Source organism: Scomber scombrus, chromosome 23 (genome assembly GCF_963691925.1).
Source record: "Scomber scombrus chromosome 23, fScoSco1.1, whole genome shotgun sequence".
Classification (NCBI taxonomy): Eukaryota; Metazoa; Chordata; class Actinopteri; order Scombriformes; family Scombridae; genus Scomber; species Scomber scombrus.
Window position 1 is genome coordinate 13,616,466 of NC_084992.1, and position 19,977 is coordinate 13,636,442.

General features: G+C 38.1%; 1 protein-coding gene across 1 annotated transcript in view; it reads right to left on the bottom strand.

The window, feature by feature from the left end:
* Nucleotides 1-19,977, bottom strand: part of LOC134005861 (phospholipid-transporting ATPase ABCA1-like) — a 141,998-nt gene that overhangs the window by 107,534 nt on the left and 14,487 nt on the right. The window contains 7 exon segments of the mRNA XM_062444881.1: nt 2,348-2,545; nt 5,792-5,908; nt 6,655-6,794; nt 14,404-14,599; nt 14,718-14,786; nt 18,597-18,794; nt 19,703-19,830. Coding sequence (XP_062300865.1) covers nt 2,348-2,545; nt 5,792-5,908; nt 6,655-6,794; nt 14,404-14,599; nt 14,718-14,786; nt 18,597-18,794; nt 19,703-19,830 — 1,046 coding nt within the window.

Below are 19,977 nucleotides of genomic sequence, written 5' to 3' on the forward strand. Positions count from 1 at the left end.
ACTCTGAATTCTATATCAAGCTATGGTGGGAAACACAATATCACAGCAAAAACATTTGTTCAGTGCAGACTAGTGAAGATATCACAGCACTGGAGAGGTATCATACTGTAATCCAAGATTTTGCACCACTGTCAAACTGTATATGTTAGCAATTTTCACAGATGACAGCGCTACATGCTAATAGCCACATCAGTTGATTGGAATTAAATCATAATATGTCTTCACTGAACTAAGCAGTAGTACATTTTAAGTATAAAATACATATAGCAACATATTGCTGTCTACTTACACATGATCATCTATTTTAACCTGCTTTCTGTACCATATTTAAATAATAGCATTGTACCCTTAACAACTATGATGTTACAAATTGGAGAAAAAACATTCCTTAGACCCCCTCCCCATTTATCGAACCGTTGGGCCAGCAGCTAAGACTAAGCCTTCTGATATCAACAATCTGACTCAGACTCAACTGAGAAACTGCCCTCACTAATAGCTTGCCAATCCCATATTGGCCTAATTCAGAGGAGCACCCAGCGCAACACATGCAGTGGTGGATTCATGATTGCATCATGCTTGCATGGGCTGTATGGGTGCTGTCGACAGGCAGTTAAATGATAGGATTAACATGGGTCAAAATCAACCCATCTAGGAAGTGCTTGGGAGATATAATAGTTCACACAGTGCAGTCATCTTCAAATATCATTTAGGTTGACATGTATAGAAGTGTCTTTATGGTTTAAGCAGAGCATTACTGTTGAATATTGCAGGATTCTCAATAAGCACCAGACTAGACCATTTGTATTTAAGATTAGTCATGACAAAACAATGTCATTATTTTTCATTTTCTATAAAACATATATATACAAATATATATATATACACACACACACATATACACACACACACATATATATACACACACGGTAGACATAATATGCCCTTTTATATTTCATCCATTGAAGTATGATGTATACACACAGACATGAGGAGGGCACAGTGAAGGTTGTCTAATAACTGTCTCTATCCCGGTATCTATTTTGAGAAATGCAATTTCCATTAGGAAAGAAAATAGATTACATTTGAAATTTCATTGGCCATGTACAGCTAACCCCAAGGGCCCAACCTGCCATTGTACTTGCCTATGGATTGATACTATGTGTGTGTGGCAGGGGGTGTGGATGGGATTTATACATGTGTTTGATCACACAATGTAGAGAAAAAGGGTTTTGCTGCAAACTGTGCAACAGATCAATACATCAATGTCAACTGTGTGTGTGTGTTCCTACTTAGAGACACCAATCTGTGTCTGTGTTACAGACTCACTATACTACATAACAATGTTTTTTCATTATTATCATGCAAGCAAACTAGTGACAGATCTTCCTGTGTATTCGACAGTTTGCCAAGTCAAGGATATTAAAGTTTAATGAATAAAAGACCAAAGTCTTTTCCTTTTTTGCTATGCACAAACGCTGTTAGACTGAGCAAGATAACAACATCTACATGTCATCTGAAAAAGTCTTGATTTTGGCTTTAACAGCAGCATAGTACAGACACAGCATGTTCATTGAACAAAGGAACTAAGAAACAAAAAAGCACGGTGCTAAACATGGACACATTGTGTCTTAGATGCAAAGTGAGCTCGCATACTGCAGCAGCGCTTGTGTTGTTGCCAGAGTTGTGTGGAAAGAAAGATACGAGAATAAGTGAAGGTGCAGTAATAATGTAAGGGATACAGAACTTTTACCAGATCACTGTCTTTACTCTGTCGGTGAAACTGCAGTAATGAATGAATGAATAGCTGACACTGCAAACTGTTTACATATCCTGACCCGAAAAATATATTGTCATCTATATTTAATGTGTAAGATGCTGCTGCACCGGCTCAGCTTGGCTTAAGTAAGCTATTCTGGATCTTGGCTTTAGCAATCCAACAACTCATGAAAGAGAGCTGATACATCAGAATTTATCATCTTACTTTTATCGAAAGATAGTTTTGGTGGAGCACTTTAAAAGGTCATACAACACTTACTTTTAGTGCTAACTCTTATCAATGAATCCACATGGGTAGTATCAGGTGAATCAGACAAATAATATAGAGGTGAAAGAGAATAGTGGAGGGAGGGAAGAAAATAATAAAACATATTTAGAGGCAATTTCCTTACCAGTGAGAATTATGTTTCTAAATATCTCAAATGCTGTAGAACAGCCAATTTTCTTAAAACCACGTTTCACTTTTACTGAAGAGCTCAAACAAACAACCCTCTGGTGCATGGGAGAGCTAGTAGCCATGTTTGTGAGGTACTTTGTATTTAATAAAAGCTCAAACAAAAGAATTACATACACCAAGGAACTTGGAGAGAAGCTCCAGGATTTGGGTAGTGCTGTTGTAAACATTGCGCCAGTCATTGGGCGGCATGCCGGCTGGACGATCCTCTGGAGGCCCGTTGTACAGGAAGTTGGCAAGCAGCTCTGGTGTCCATCCTGTGCCGTTGAGACGCCCGTTGAGGGCAGCAGCAAACACTGGATTCGCCAGCAAAGCCTGATTTCAAAGGCAAGAGGATGGTGTTTAATTATAGTTATTCAGGTTACTAGTGAGAGGTTTAGAATCAATGCAGCATGGATGCAATGTAATCTGAATGAGGGCTAGAGGGTTTTAGACCACAGTGTACCATTCATATTACAAAAGAAAGCATGCAAAGTCAGCTTGTTGCTGAAATCCATTTTTATTGCAGAATTAATTAGGAGCTTTATGACACTATTAACTTCATGTTATAGCCGAGGTTCTTATGTACAGCATGCAATATGCATGTGTACACACATACACAGCCAAATATGCATATTTGCATGGTACAGACATACATTAAGTGTGAACATATTTTAATTATGATGCCGATTAAACTCTGCCTGTGCACAAACACACAAACATACAAAACAAAAGGACAAAGCAGACACAGGAAAATGCAAAAAGCTCCCCTCTCAATCCCCTTCAGTTCCCAACATGGTAAGAAACATGTACTCTATGTGTATCCTGACATCTCAGGTCATGGATCAAGCTGCAGTTGCTCTTATGATGCAATAAACTAGTAAAGGTGGTATGTTGATCTGGGACCAAATATAACCTTGCAAGCATACCATGTCTACATGTAGTTTTGTTGCGATAAAACAATAGATCCAAAATCCACAAAGATTAGCTCTTGCATAGTGAGGTAGTTTTACTCCCACTGGTTGATTAAAATGTGTTGCCCTCTATTTAGTACCGACAATCATTTCCTGCACTCCCACACAGTATTTGCTTAGTGTTCTGCTGCTGTGAATTTAACACTCAAGTAATATGACACTGTTACTGTTATGACCGTGTTACTACATTAACTAAAAATTAAACATAACATTGATAATTTACCTGTCCTGTCCAAAGGGAGTTACTGAGAAAGAGTTTAAATCCAGTGAGAGATAAAATGTTGTTAAAATCAACACTGTCAATACCATTTGTTTGATTTGATTTTAGAACCAAAAAGGGTGCTGCACAGTGTCTTGAGCAGCACCTTTTCTATCCAGCACTGAGCCCAAAATGCTCTGTATTCCAGATTGATCCCATGTAGTTGACTTTACCATATATGGTTTGCATTTAAAACTGGACTAAACAGTGTGACTTTTGGCAAGCAAAGGGCACTCACTGTATGTCAATTGAGAGCTTGGCCTCTAAAGTGCAAAACTCTGCGTTGAGATTCAGATATATTCCGGCCAGTGCGCTCAGTGGCATTTCAGTGTCAACACTTCTGAAGATATTCTGCTTAATTTAAGGACAAAGCGTCAAATTAAGAAATCTCTATGCTGCATCTGACCTTTTAAAAAATCAGTACATCCATCTTTGTGGGTGCCACATTAAGGACAAGACACATTAAAAAAAAAGAAAGAAGGATTTTTAAGTCTGTAAGACATTTTGAAGTTGTAGCACAATAGTCATGCTGGCAAATTATTAACCTGCGTCACTATTTGAAATCTTCATCCGGATGTGACTACATGTGGCTAATTGGCATTTGAGCCAAAAAAGTTTCACCTTCAATCTTGTTGGTCATGTGTCAAATGAAATGATTGTTTCGGAGAGGGTCTTCTACTGAGGAAGTTAGGTGACAGGTTACAAGTGCAACAGTCTAGACATGTTCTCAAACTGCACTTAAAATGTAATGCCTGTGATATAAAAGTATTTAACTTAAGTGTAAACACCATGTAGAGGCATGGGTAGTTATGTCTAATGTATTTTGAGCCACTTTTATTTCTAAGCCATTTTACACAATATGCTACTATAGACTGTGTCCTTCTATTCAGCTCTACACCCTAAATCTTCTATCTCAAATCTAGTTGTGGTTGTGATGGGTAATTGGTCCATCAACGTAAAATGTGTCTGCGACCTTGAAGGACCTCTGAAGATGACAAACCCTGAAAGACACCAGCTTCAGAGTGACAGAGAGAGAGAGAAGGAGAGAGAGAGAGAGAGAGAGAGAGAGAGAGAGAGAGAGAGAGAGCCAGGCTGGAAGAAAATGAAGACAAAGGAGGATTGCCGGCCCATTTGTGTAAAGGTTAGGGCTAGGGTAATGAATACCCTGGCTATATGGAGCTCCCAATGTCTGCTTCCCTCCAGCTGCCTATAAGCTCATTTGGAGTGACACTGGAGTAATGTCAGTGTCAAGGAAATACAGCGAGAGGCAAAGAGAGAGAGAGAGAGAGAGAGAGAGAGAGAGAGAGAGAGAGAGAGAGAGAGAGAGAGAGAGAGAGAGAGAGAGAGAGAGAGAGAGAAGGAGACATGGAGGGAGGAAGAGAGAAGTGGTGGCAAAGTGTCCATGTCCTCTACTTCTATAGATAATCCTTTCTGCCAGGATGGAAATTATCCTGCACTTATCCATAATTACTTTCCTCCTTCGGTTTCCATATCTAACAAAAGGTGCAACAAATTGATATACATGACATGTATATTCTCACCTGCGGTATATATAAGGCTCACCATTTTATTTTTTTTAAACAGATTTTTACTGAAAAATAGTTGATGGGTTTTCCCCACAAGGATTTTACTATACAGTACCTCCCCATGCTTTCAAAAGTCGTTATGTTTTGTACAAGAAGACACATTGCCACGGTCTTGCAGTTCACACAGCTCATATAATGCAGCAGAGACAAGAAAAATGAACTGCAAATAAGCTGCTTATCAGGTGCCAGAGTCATTCTAAACTAAACAAACAAGAGGGCAAGAAAAATGGCGAATGTAAGAAAGATGGCGCCGCTGGGTGTGGACGCCATCCTGGCTGCTCTGCTGAGATTGGGCTTATACCTTTGAAGCTCCAACAGTATTTGTACAATCTGAATTTCACCTTGGATTTCTTGCATTGATTCATTTTTTTTATCTGCATTACAAAAGGGACCTTTATTCGATGTTATACCCCTCTGACTTGCTGGTTATATCTGCGCTGTCACTATGAAACAAAGGAACCAATACCGAAAAAAATAAGTTAGAAAACAAACAAAAAACTAAATAAATGACAATGGTGAGCTCCCTCTTTGTACTGTATAAGGAGGCGGGAAACAGGATAGTGCAAAAACGGTTCTTTGAGACTATCCAAATAAACATACTGAAGGTTAAACTTCATGTATACAATTTGAATTCCTGTAAATTCTTAATGTTTCTACATACAGTATATATCATTTTTATTATTCCCTTAAACTAGATGGTTCATTTTTATAAATACTTACAGTTATATTTGATTTTCTAACTCTATTTCAGGTGCAATCTTACCCGTAATGCATTGACTTGGGGGCTATTCTGAAAGAAATCCCAGACGCGTGGCCCAAGTTCGTCCCATGAATCAGCCAGTTCTTTTAACATAGCCAAAGCACTGAAAGTGCTGTTTGCCTGAAACACAAAAAAAAAGAAAAACAATGTTTAACAAAACATTCAATCTCACCTTTGCCTGACTGAAAGCATACCCGCTGAGTCTCTTCTATTCACTTTGAGCCAATTCAGACATGTAAGTACTCCACATGTGCACATTTCACCTAATCCCTGGAGAAACTCATCACATTGTAAGGCTGCCACCCCCTGTGGTGACAAATGTAAATGGGCTTATTTACCCCTGAACATTGACTTGTAAACAACCTGACTAGTGTGAAGAGGGCCTCCTGTGCCAACACTGAGTCTCTCGCTGTGAAGTCGGCAGATTTTGCTCCTGCTCATTATGTATTTTCAATGACAAATCCGCACCGCCTGCTCTTTGTTTGTTTTGCTCAGGCAGTTATCAAAAATGATAATATTTTGAAGAAAAGTCATGTCATGAAAATGCATTACAATTACCAGGTTCCATAAACGGCCCTCCTGACTAACTATTGTTTGATTTCCCTTTCCTCCCCAGGTGGTAACGTTGTGTGGTGATTCATTCTCCCACTGGAGGCATCTTCACACGGATACCTGTAATTGGTCTGTTCCTATGCATACAGATTATTCAAACAAATATACATACAAATATCTTGTCCTCATACAAGTGTTTTACACATGTATGAGAATATTCACCTACTTCTGAAGTGCCTGAAAAGTCAGTGTAAATATGTAGTAGGCTGGAATATGTGTATCATATTTACAATTCTCCCTTTCTTTAAACTTACCTCTTTCACCATGAGGCGAGCAGCAGGTGTATCAGGTGTGTAGAGGACTTTCCCTTGCAGTAACGGCCTGAAAGTGCTCCAAATGTAGCGCAAACCAGGTGTGCCCTCCAGGGTGTCAACGAGAGCTTGACAAAAAGGATCTGTAGCAGAAGCATGAAGAGAAGAGAGAAGACAGAGAAAGTCGAAGTGAGTTCAAGAAAAACCTTTAAATTTCCTAATCCTGGGTGCATTCTGTGCATAGGCTCTTTCATGGGACAGAGGAGGAAAGAGGAGAAAGCAGCCGTTTGATCTGTGAGAAATCATTGAATTTGCGGCATCCAAGAAGCAAACACGATAAATATTGCACATAAGCTTGAAATTCATATGTGGCTACCATAACAACTCCTCAATTCTTTTTCTCAACCCAGAGTGAGCAAATATGAACACAGTGACACACTTCTTGACCTTATTATATCATCATCATTTATTACCAAACCAGTTTTATAATTTTGTGACAAATGTATCATATTATTTATATAGCATGTTAGATAGTATTTGCAGTTACATACAGACTTAGATTCCTTTGCCATGAATCTAAGTCTGTATGTTTGCCAACAAACCAAAAAAGCAACACTGACACACAAACAACACTTGTTATTTTGAGGTAACACAGTAACACATGTTGTTAGTGAAACAGTGCAAATCTGTGGAAAGCACACAGTATGGATACAATCACAACACTTCAGAACAGATCATTATCACCAAAAACTACAGGTAGTGACTACTCCCATTCTAGTCTAATTTAAGATTTGTGTTTACCGTCTTGATGTGTTGCAGTGTTGGTTTTTTTACGCATTGATTACTTTGCAACAGTTTTATGAGCACTTTAACCCAACAGATCCCAACATAAGATGGTGTAAAGGAATAGAAGTGTTGAAAAGCAAGTTTGGTGTGCAGCACTTTTTGCCTGGTGCACCACTGCATTGTCTTGTCAGTTATGTATTATTTCAACTATGTATTGTATAGTTATATTGCTTGACTGCAGCTCTGTGTAGCACCTTTGCCCAAGACAAATTTCCCTCGAGACATTCAATTTTATCTTATCTTACCTTATTGGATCTTATCTCTCTGAAACTTTGTTGAGAAAAGTGTCATATGAATATAATTTATTATGATTTTTTATATTGTTTGAGTGGGTGACTCTCAGGTATAGCTAATCAGGTATAGCTTTATTTTATTCGCACTTTGGGGCTTTGAAAAGAATGTGAAGATGCTTTAAAATGTCGCAATATGTGAGGCCCTAAAATTCAACATTTTGAGCAATCATTGTATATTTGCACTGGAATTACTGTTAGTAAGTTTTGGCACAAGAAAGCTTACCATCTACAGTAATGCCATCTGATTAAACACATAATTAATGCAGCTCCCACAGACATGAGGAAGTTTTTTTTTTGGACTGTGCTGTGTAATTTAGGTAGATCAGCATAATTAATGAAATGCTTTCATAAACTGGACGTTGGGTCAATTGCTGTTTTTTGACCAGAGATTTGCAAAGTGGATGCATTTACTTGAAGTTTGGGACTATTTATTTGAAAACACACAGATAAAGGAAGAGAGACAAGCCAAGAGCTCAGACCTGAGTACATAAGCAAAAGCTTTTATGGAGCAGAGAAAAAAAAAATCAATATGCTCAGCAGCAGTAGGATCATTACTAATTTAAATTATCTGCCAACGTGAATATTGCCAGGTTGGGAGAGCACTGAATAGGTTACATGAGGACCTGCACTGCACTAGAATGCAGACTGACATGGGTAAAAAGTTTCAGGATGCACCTGGCTTGTTCTGACTGATAAACTGGGATTCTTGTATTACTGTAGTTCATCAGACAATTGATCAAGTAGATGTGTCATCTGCCGGTAAATATGTCCGTCTGGCTTTTTGATCTGTTACTACCTGTCCTTTATGTTCAGACACTTGTCATTACATCTGTGCTTTTTTTTCTCCTTATCCTTTTTTCATTTCATCAAGACAAAAAAGGACCTCAATCCACCACTTCCACTCATCTCACCAGAGCAACCATTTCCCCCACTTGGAGAGATTTTAACAGCCATTTTCAGTGTAATTTTCCCTGCCTGCTGGCCATCTCTCCCAGGTGCTCATGGGAGGTCTGTGTGCGGAGAGCTAATAGCCACCTCTTAGTCTGACTCTGGCCAGCTGTTCCCTCTACAGACTGCACAGATGTTACTTCCTGCAATCATGACACTTGGAGACACGTTTTATGTGAGCAATACCTCAGTAGGTCTCTGCTGTTAGGTGTCTGGAAAAAAGAGCCTCCTAATGTTGAGATATTTGGTAATTTGTAATTATTCATTGGAGATAATTTTGATGTTATGCAGGTCAATAACAGTTTAATTAAAGGGCCTGTAGTGAATTCCCCATTAAAGGAGGAGAAGAAACTGGCACTTGTAGATACAGTAAAAAAATAAAGTGGTGTGGAGAGGAAGTGAACAAGAGAGGGCAGAGTAGACTAGTCAACTTATAGCACCTTAAAGTGGTTTCCAACCCGGGGGTCAAGAACACCCGTGGGGCTCCAATATAAGGGGGTCCTCAAATTATTTAAAGGCTAAACAATCAAAACTACACAGTGCCAGACAAAAGTTTGGACACAGCTTCCCATTCACTTAAATGAGAAAGTATCTAAACATTTGACTGGTACTGCTTTTTCCAGATCTTGTTTTTTTCCCTGAAAATGGGGTAATTTCACCACTTCAAACCTCTCAAAATCCTTATATAACAATTAATTGCTCATAATTACACATTTACATAAAGGTAGGGTCAAAATTAGACAATGCTTTCATCTAAGGGCTTAGATGCCAAAAAGGTACATATACATTTCCTACACAGGAAAATGTTTATTCCCTATATGTTATAATAAAAGTCTGAACCTTACAGTGTATAACTAATGCGGCTTCTGTAAGAGGTTCTTCAATCGATGTTCCATCAACTTCTTGAGCAGAAAGTCCTGGGGACCCTTTGTGCTACAAGAAGGTCTATAATGATTTCCATATACCCAGGCTTTGCACAAAATTTACAAATACAAAATTTAGTCAAGCTTTTAGGTTTGTACATTCACTAAATATACAATATATATGTATATCTTATGTAATTCATAACAATGTTATGTGACAATGGGAATAGAGAGATTTTGAGATTTTGAGATTCAGTTTTTGATATTTTGTGTGCTAAAGGGAGCATCAGATTAAAGAGGTTACACATTTTTCACAGCTGTGAGCTTCTTTTTGACAACATATCTTTACTTTATTGCAATGCTTCAGTGTGAACGAACAAGAGAATCTGTTCTTTACACCAGGTTTAGCCACAGTCAAATAATTGCTTGGAGCCTGAAGTCAGCCCCTCAACTTACCTGGCAAATTTAATCAATTTGAGTTGCACCCTGGGGATGGCCTCAATTCAGCACTACAGAGAGACAGCGCCGTTGACACACTACAAATGCCGGTGCTACACGCACACACTGTCTGGAGCGTACAATCACGTGCAGACATGCACTTGCACGAACACAGGAAAAAAGGATATTACTCCAGGTTTGCAATATTCAATTCAGGCATTTTATGCAATGCACAGCCAGAGGCCCACCAACAAGTACACTCTCAGACAGACATGCACACGTGTACGTTGGATGTGACATGTCAGCCTAACGTGAAATACCTCGCACATTTCTTATTTCTTATAAGCAGTACAAATCAAGTGCTGTCTTTACAGCATTCTAGCAGGAAGTCAAATAAGCTTGAATAAATGTCACTGAAGTCACACTCTCACAAGAGGCAGACAGAGGCCTCTATGACATTCAGTAGTATAAGACAAGCCTCTCTCTCTCTGTCTCTCTCTATCTCTCTCTCTCTCTCTCTCACTCCCAACAACTGGCTCAATAGACGCATATTATGCCTTCAACAGCTCAAGAATAAATTCAATGCATGTGTTTAAAAATAGAAATAAAGGGTACTAATTACTAATTCTTCAAAGAGACACACAAATACTTTGAGGATGACAATATGAGGATTTAGATAGCTGAGCAATGTCTGAGAGAATCACAGCAAAGGGACATTTAGGACAATGAAAGAGGCATTCATAATTATGTTGACAGATTAATAAAAGATGGATTCATTTAAAAGGTTTATGGTTGTTGTAGGTGCAAATTACCTACCTTTTAATTTAAGATGGAGTAACAGTTCAAATGTTATGCTGAAAAATTATAAGAAGTCACATCACTGTTGTCATGGTGCCACTACTTAACTATTAGACGGTTTCTGTTTGCTGAGAAAAGCAGAGCCTGTCCATTCAAATACTCTATGTTGTGTCAAATGACATCCAATTTAACGACACAAAAACAGTATAAACTTCCAAAATTGGTGATACATTTAAAAGCCTTCAAATACATTTGCAAAATAACACATTTCTCATAATAAATGTAGGCATACCTGTATATGACATTGCAGAGCCATGAAATCACCACATATTCATGCTAATCTGCTGGGATAATTTTAAAATGGTAACAATTTAAAATGACTGTTTACTGTCATGGAGAAAAAGTTACATCCCGACTATTTTGTTTAATGACAGAAGTTTTCCTTTGCTGTCATGATTAATTGGGAAGGGAACATTACTGAGCCGTTCAGAAAACCTCAGTGTTGGCCTTTATTAAAGCTATTTTACCATTCCTTTGAGTGTACTTTTACACTTACAAAGGAGTTGTAATTGGCCATTATGCAGACACACTGCATATTCCAGATTCATTTAACTGTACATAGACCAACACAATAAAATGCCACGGCAAAGCCAAAACAGCCATTAGCATGCTAACAGAGATGTTAGTGCTTATTTTGCATGGGTGATACAATGTTTCTGCTAATTTGCACTGGCGCAAGCATGCAATTCCACTTTGCATTGTAACTTTATTTCCAGGGAATAGAGGCTTCTTATTAAAATCTAATTTTGCGTGGTTTTCTCCAAAGAGCAGGCTTTTAATGAAACAGGAATGCATGGTCTCTAATGAGCACATGGCTGCAAGAAGTTACACTGAAGATCTAATTCTCAAGGATTTTTTTATGGAACAAACACACTCAGTGATTTTCAAAGCTGCTCTTAACACCACCTTTAATGATTGTGCTACATTTTTAACCTTTTTTTGAAATGTATTTTTTGAGAAACTGTTTTGTTTTCACAGCATGAGTAAGGTAGAAGGTAAAAAGATGATTATTTATTTTCTACTTGAGCATATATTTCTATTATATATCCTGAGCAGGAGTATACATAGGTGAGGTCATTGTGTTGTTAGCTGTAATGTAATAGGCTATAGACACATTATACACATTATGTCTATATGTGTTTATTCCATTAGGGTTATTTTATATTAAAATATAAATAATGAACATAGGGAAAACTCAGGTTAAAGCTTTGCAGAATAACACTGGTTAACTTGGGGATTATTTTTATGCAATTAAAACAAACAGAAATGTTTATCCCCATGTGGAAAAAATGCAATCAGGTGCACATATAAAACAGGTGCATATGATTAAAAGTTTCATTAGTTTTGGAGGATCCACCCATACATCAAGATAAGACACATGGTTAGGTCAGGTCTTGTTCTAAACGTTCAGGTGAGTCAGTTTTTTGTTGTTTTTTCCTGGCTTGCAGAGGAAGATAACAAATAAATAATCCACATATGCAGACAATTTTAGACTGCTGGCAATTTATCTAGAACACAATTTCTTCCCACAGACAACTTCAAAATGCTTCAAAACCCAGAGTAACATCATGAAATATATCCGATGTATGCCTCTTGCCAAAATTACTGTCAAATGACATGATACAGCTGTCACTGATTGCACAAACTTGACCTACATGGTAGCGCAGAAAGGTTTGCCAGACAGCACCTACGTGATGAACAACACTACTTCAACAGTAGTACATTCTGGATTGAGTCAGACGTTTGCTGAGAACAAAAACACAGCCTTCGAAAAGATGAGTCTGGATCATTTGTGCGGCATCATTCGGTAGATTGGGGATGCTTTACCGCTTCAGGCCCTGACCAACAAGCCTCAGGTCACATTGTGCCACATATGATGCTTGAAGTTACTGTAATTAGCCTCTTTTTTTCACTCTCTCTCTCTCTTTTGTTAAATGACACATGAGTTTGTCCACTTTTCACTGCAGTAGAAAACTCGATTTTTTTCATTTTGACAAAAACAAATGATAAGTCGAGTTCCAGTCATCATGAGTTTACACAGCAAGCAACATGATCTACAAATAACCAGTCATCCTCAACCACTGGACAAACGTACGCATCAAATCCATACTTTCATGTAGTGATACCAGCAGTGTGGACTCATCTACAGATCTAAAGGTGATCTTTATCAGAACTGTCATCCACAAATGTTTGTATAATCGGTTGCTCCCCTTTTATCAATTCAATCCTTATAGCCATGAGAACAGACATTCACCCAGAGCCATAATGTAGGTGGGTGATGTGGTCCAGATTTTCAAAGCCATGTGAATTAACCACAGTCTCTTCCAATGTGCGTACCTGAGATAATTCTTTCATAACTGACACCGGTCTGCTGCAAAGCACATGATTCTGGATGGCTGTAGCTGTGTTACCATGTTTATACACTGCATATCATCAGGAGTATGGGAGACCATGCAATGTGCCCAGCTATTTAAATAGCTCAAGTATATTTTAAAAGACATTAAAAAAACATCACTGAACTCCATCAGGACTGCCCCTTTCAAAAAAATCGTCACTCCTCATCTTCATCTATGGAAAACATGTATTTCTTTGTTAGCAAAAACCTCTACAATTTATACGATTCTTATTGGATAGTAAGAACAACTCTAAAGGTAGAGTAAAGTGGGGCAACAGTACACTTAACACAGGCATCACTTATATTTTTACCTCAGCAGATAATATACCTCATGGCTGCCTGAACTTGGCCGTTCTTCAGTTGAACACCGGCTGCTCATTTTAACCACTGTCAGACCAGCTGAGCCAGGTTCAATGAAATCAATACAGCACTGGAGGATCTGAGTACAAATGCTGATAGTGTGGCTGTCGTGGTTGTATTTGTGCCTAAACAATACAAAATACCAGTTAGGAACTCAAAAAAGTGTTTTACTGACACCATCTGTCCTGAGTTGGATATTTGGGGTGCCATGTGCTCACATTATGGATGTCATGTATTTGCTTTCGTCTGACAATACGAGCCACCCAGATAACAACATCAGTTTTTACCTGGGATAAGCAGGCCTGGACTTTCCTCTCCATTAAGAAAACATCATTATGTCAGGGTGGGCAGTGCACAGCTTTTAAAGGGAAGGAGAAAAGCTGATTTGATTGATGCCAGCTCCTGACACAGCCACTGATAATGAATTCCTAGTCAAACCCAGTTTCCAGCTCTGGCGCAGGTGCCAACTGTGCCAACTGTGCTTGTGTTCCTGGATGTGCACAAGTAGTCACATCCTGTGCAACCGGCACAGTTGACTAGACTGTGCATCATGCACAGCTAATTCATAAAAATAGGGATCAGTGAGGGGTTTTTTTCCCACCTGCAGAATAACTGGGCTTTGTGTTGAATTTCCAACAAAATCCTGGCTACCATTACTACATACAGTGCTGTAAGACTAAAATACAAGAATACAATACTGCAGTACGGAGTGACAGCTTTTCTTTAAAAAGGAGTTTGCTGTAGCACTTACCGGAACTGTTGCTCATAATGGAGGCTGACATGTTGTTAGTTGTCTGTCTAGATGAGGGTAAACTCAGGGTCAAATTAGTAGAATTGAAGTCAGGCTTCTTTCCACACAGTAGCATATTGATGCTGCCAATCATGTCCTCTCGGAAATCCAATGAACTAGCAGCCTTAAAGATTGTGGAGCTCTGCAACCTTGCCACCTGGATACAAGACAGTAAAAGTCAGCAATAGGGAAAACACTTTTTTTTCTTTTTTTTAAATAGCCATATCAATTCCCTTATAAAATACTGTAGATTTTATAATGACAACAACACTAACCTCACGAATCACTGGTGCTGCATCTGCAGTGGTTTTCCCAATCAGTGTCACTGTGTCAGTCGCATCCAGCTAAGAAAGGATATGCAGAGGTGTAAAAGTATGCATTCAGGATTGTTTTTCTGTATCTGTTGTTTTAAAAAAAAATCTAAATTTGCTCTAAATTCCTCTGGGAAAAAAGCACCTATGTATGTATATGAAGTTAAGACAGCTAGAGTTGCAATTTCCATATTCATTTATTTTCCTAAATTACATTTTATTAGATAACAGTATGATGTTTACATCTTAGCTAAAAAACTTCTATATGAGACTTTTCATTAGCCACACTGTATGAAGGCAATAAACACGTAATTTGTGCATCTCGGCCTGTAAATTGTTTCCTCACGTCATCATCCATAGCACTGGTTCATAAAAGTGGCATTAAAGTGACAAGTGTTAACAGTGTGTTACAGTGACATTCTGAAGGTACACAGCATGAGTCCAATTAGAAGATCTAAATGGCATGCCCTTTCAACCACTGTTATTTTCATGTATCAAGTGTCAAGTACAGACTGTATGTAGAGCACCTGCATTGTGTTTCAGCATATACAATTACAAAGCCTAAATCTATGCAAGGTAAAGGTCCAGAGAGGGAAGAATTGGAGACGCTCAGAGAGACAAGAAGAAGACGATGAGTAACACTGTACTATATATATATATATGTTTTTGTTATTTTTTTAGATGTGTTTTTAAAGAAAAGAAACATATCCAAGGATAGTTTACATGATAGACTGGCCACTTACCAACTCTCAAGTGCTTATATTCAGTGTGTAGAGCAGACATCGTGAAGTGACCCAGGAATCTCACTTAGACAATTTTGAGCTAAAACAGCTGAAAATACCAGCAAGTGGTGCAATTTCAGTGTTGCTACTCTATTACATTGGGAGGTAGATAAATTGAACCAACGCGCAAAACAGATTTGAAAGCTCATTTGTTAAAGCCAATATTCAGTGCACTTATGTATTTTTTATGTTACTGAGGGCTCCAGTGGTTGTGTGTTTCTTTTGGTAATCAGGAAAGGTGATTAGAGATATAATTTTACAAATATGCACTGCAAGAAACATTAAACAGTTAATCTTTATAAAGCAAATGGAAAAAAACGAAGCGATAAAAAAAGAAAACTGACATTTGAATGACCTCTGTTGAGTGCCATATATATTCAAATACATTTTGTTCATTGTTGTCCGTATGTAGTGTGTTCCAGCCTGATTTCCACAAACCAAAACACGACCATGTGGAACCAATGTCTAAATCACCCTCTGCCAGTCACTGTAACAGTGATAAACTCTGACTTTTTCCCTTGTCCTTTCCTTCATGTTGTTGTTGCTATCACAATCATTCAGCCACGTCAAGCTTTAAGTGTAAAGGCTTGGTATTCTTTTCCATCCATTTGCTTGAGGCGCTGAAGAGCTTTTCCACCATATCTTGTCTGGGCTTTCTTTTTCTGTGTCTGAAAATGCCTGTGGGCTTAAATTGTTCAAATGCTCTCTCCTACGAACTTCCTGCCTTATCACTTATTTATTGGATTTGCTGTCCCATATATTTTCTCTCGAAGATAAACTCAAAGAAAAGTGCAGGCTTTCATCATCACAAAGGGAACTTTGAGATTTAAAAAAAATTCAAGAAAACATTGGTTCTAATAAATAATTCCCACCTGACTGTGGTGGAGGAAGTACTCAGATCCTTTACTTAAGTAAAAATACCAATACAGCAGCACACAAATGCTCCAAAAATTCCTGCCACAGTATTATCAGCTTAATGTAGTTAAAGTATTGCTGTAATAGTAGTGGTTTGGTCCCTCTGAATGATATATGATATCATATGATTATTAATACTGAATCATTCTTTCATTCCTTCATTTCTTTCATCCCTTCATTTGTCTGTGACTGGTACATGTCTTTTCATTTTGTCTGATAATGTTTTTCTCTCTTTTTTATGATGTATTTACATGTTAGAAATAAACTAAACCCAGAAAAAGCATCAGTGTTAAAGCAGCTAACACTACCAACCAGTTGCTGTTGTGGCTGCTGGAGGTGGAACTAGTTTCAGCTAATTTATATACTGTTTAGTTTAGTCCAGTGGTTCCTAACCTAGGGGTCAGGCCCCTCCAGAGGGTCACCAGATAAATCTGAGGGGTTGTGAGATGATTAATGAGAGAGGAAAGAAAAAAAAACAAGGTTCTGATAAACAGATCTGTTTTTGGATTTTTTCTCTAATCTTTGACTTTTGGTTAAATATTGGATCATTTGAACATTAATTGAAATGAAATCGTGAGAAATTTAAAGGGAAACAATCACTGTTTTGTGGAGCTGTTAACAACTCACAAACCTCTGAAGTGTGACCCGACAACACACTGCTTTTTGTAAGAGATCAAAAGCCAAAAAGGTTAGAAAGCACTGGTTTCATCTGTAAAAATGTGTTGAATTTTAAAATCTTGTTATATTATCCATTGTGTCAAACCTTCATCAGAAAAGTAACTAAAGCTGTCAAATAAATATAGTAGTGTAGAAACAACAATATATCCCTCTAATATGTAATGTGGTGGAAATATAAAGTAGTATCAAATGGAAATACACCAGAAAATTACAAGCACTCCAAAACTGTACTGGAGTAAACTACTTGAGTAATTGTACTTAGTTACCTTTCACCACTGCCATCTGGGATGCACATGACAATGATTATTTTGGAAGCTTACACCATACAGGACAGGAAAAAGGATTTCTTCCTCAAAATATTAAAAGTACAATTACATTAAACTAATCACGCAGTAACAACCCAAAGTAAGTCTTGATGAGTTACGAGAAGGTTTGGCCATGAATACATTCACAAGTTTTAAATGTAAATGATATTTCCTCCTCTCTTTATGTCACGGAGCCAGTTAAGCATAACATTTAACTTTTTAAATAGATTACTAAATTGTCTGACAAATAAAATCACTGTCTTTGAATTCAATTTACTGCAAGCCATGCGAGAATTATCGTTAGAACAGACCATGTTCCCACAATACTTTTTTAATTGCAAGCCTTGGAAATGCTTTCACCCTATATGTAATTGATGTGATATCCATGCTGAAAATTACCTTATGCGTCCTTGTTTACTCTCTCTTTTTTTCCTTTCCATTCAGCGCGATTACCTATCTCAACTCCCACACACAAAGTGCCTGAAAGATGAAGGCTCAACAGGAAATGTTGGCTCACAGACACCACCTACACTACCCTGGCATTTCATTTATGCTTAGGCAAATGGTTGGTCCACAAAATCACACCCAATAATTTATGAACTCACCATCAATTTCAGCAAGGAAAGGCGGACTGACTAACCAAACCTTATGGCTTAAAATAGTCCACTCTGCAGTTCAGAACGACATTTGAAAATAACAAACCCACTCAGTACTTTAGGAACCAGATGGTATATGCGGTGAATAACGATGTAACGTTATAAAAAGTTTTGAAAAGAAAGGTGGTATCCGATGCTACAGCTATGTAATCATATAATAGTAACTATGACCTAAGTTGTGTCTCAATTGCACCAGAGGTGGCTGTGACATGACATCACAAAAATGTACATTTTTAAAACCACCTTCATTAGCCCAGATAGTGTCATTCATGAGGTTGCTGGATGGTGGACCTTGGTGAGGAAGAATAAGGCTTATCAAACAGTAGACATTATGGCTGGTTTTACTGCTGCAGTCTCCCTATGAGGCCAATTAGTCTAAACACAATCCCCAAATGCATTATCTCTCTGAGTTTCATGAAATTTTGACTAATTGAGTCCAAATTACTTTGTACAATTCCTTCAGGTTTTGTTAAACTCAAATCAGACAATTGTGTGAGGATGGCTCACCTCGGAAAGCACTTTCCTCGCGTCCAGGTTTTGCAGGAGTACTTGCTGGGTGTTAATCAGCTGCTGTGGAGTGACGGAGCAGCTGACATTTTGAAAAGCCCTCTTTTCAGCTTGGCTGCTAAATTGGATGTACTCATCCAGACCTGTCCCCTCACACAGGATGCTCCTCAGTTCACCTGGTCTCAGGATGCCTGTCATCTGAAGAAAACATACTAACTTTGGTAGGAGTTGACAAGCATGGCAACTTTTGATTGGACTGTACTTCATCAGAACAAATATACAAAGTACTGTTCCCATCTGAATTAACTTTATTTGTCTTAGATCAACCTCAAATAAAGACAGATATATTATATATATGCGTGCAATTGCAATAATGATAACATTTAATTCAACAGTAAACATATGACAGTCACAAAATGTGACACCCACATGAACAGATGCTTACAAACAGATCATTTGTATGATTTCTTGACAGTTTACCCAGCATGACAGGATGCATGGGCAACACACAGAGAATGGCTCATGAGCTGTCATGGAGACTTTTGCTTTCTGGGCACATCGCAGTACAGTTTGCACCAGAGCCCATTGCACCATCAACAGTAGGGATCCATCATTACACATTGTATTTACACAAGTATCCTCGTTAATGCCAGGGAAGCATAATTACCTTCTTGCAGCTCATCTGGTATTACTTGGCACTTAACACGGCATCAATAGGGAACATATTAGAAGCACTCATTTTACTTCTTCGTTGCATTTAAATCTACCTACTGTGGGCAGTTTTAAAGTTTTGTTTTGTTTTGTTTTGTTTTTAAATACTTCAGTTTTAAAATACTGGAGTTTGCCTCGATTGTAATATGATATGTGTCCACGGGGAGCTTCTTGGGCAGGACACTGTATTCTGAAATGTTCAACACATGTGGCACATTTTAACAAATTCCTTTACTTAGAGGGAGAGTTGACAAATCTTGTTTTAAAGTGAAACAATATCTTCAGTGTCCACCCTAACCTCCAGTGTTGTATTATTATTATTATACCTATCAATCTTAACAGCTAACACTATTGCAGTTTTAACTATGCTAACATGATTGTGAAATTATACTCACTGGATTGACATAAATCTGAGCAGCGAAGAGGCTTTGGACCACTGCTGGTGGCACCGACAAATTCTCTTTCAGATGTGCGGAGAACGTTTCATTGTCTCTTAGGATACTCCTCAGGATCACTGGTTGACCTTAAACATAAAAAAAAATCATTACTTTTGCAGAACTACAAAGTATGCACGGCAAAAACTCACTTAAATGTTTACATGTGCTTGTAACTGGGGGAGTTTGGGCCATAAATCCGCCTTACTAGCCACATGAGCTGCAGATATTTTACA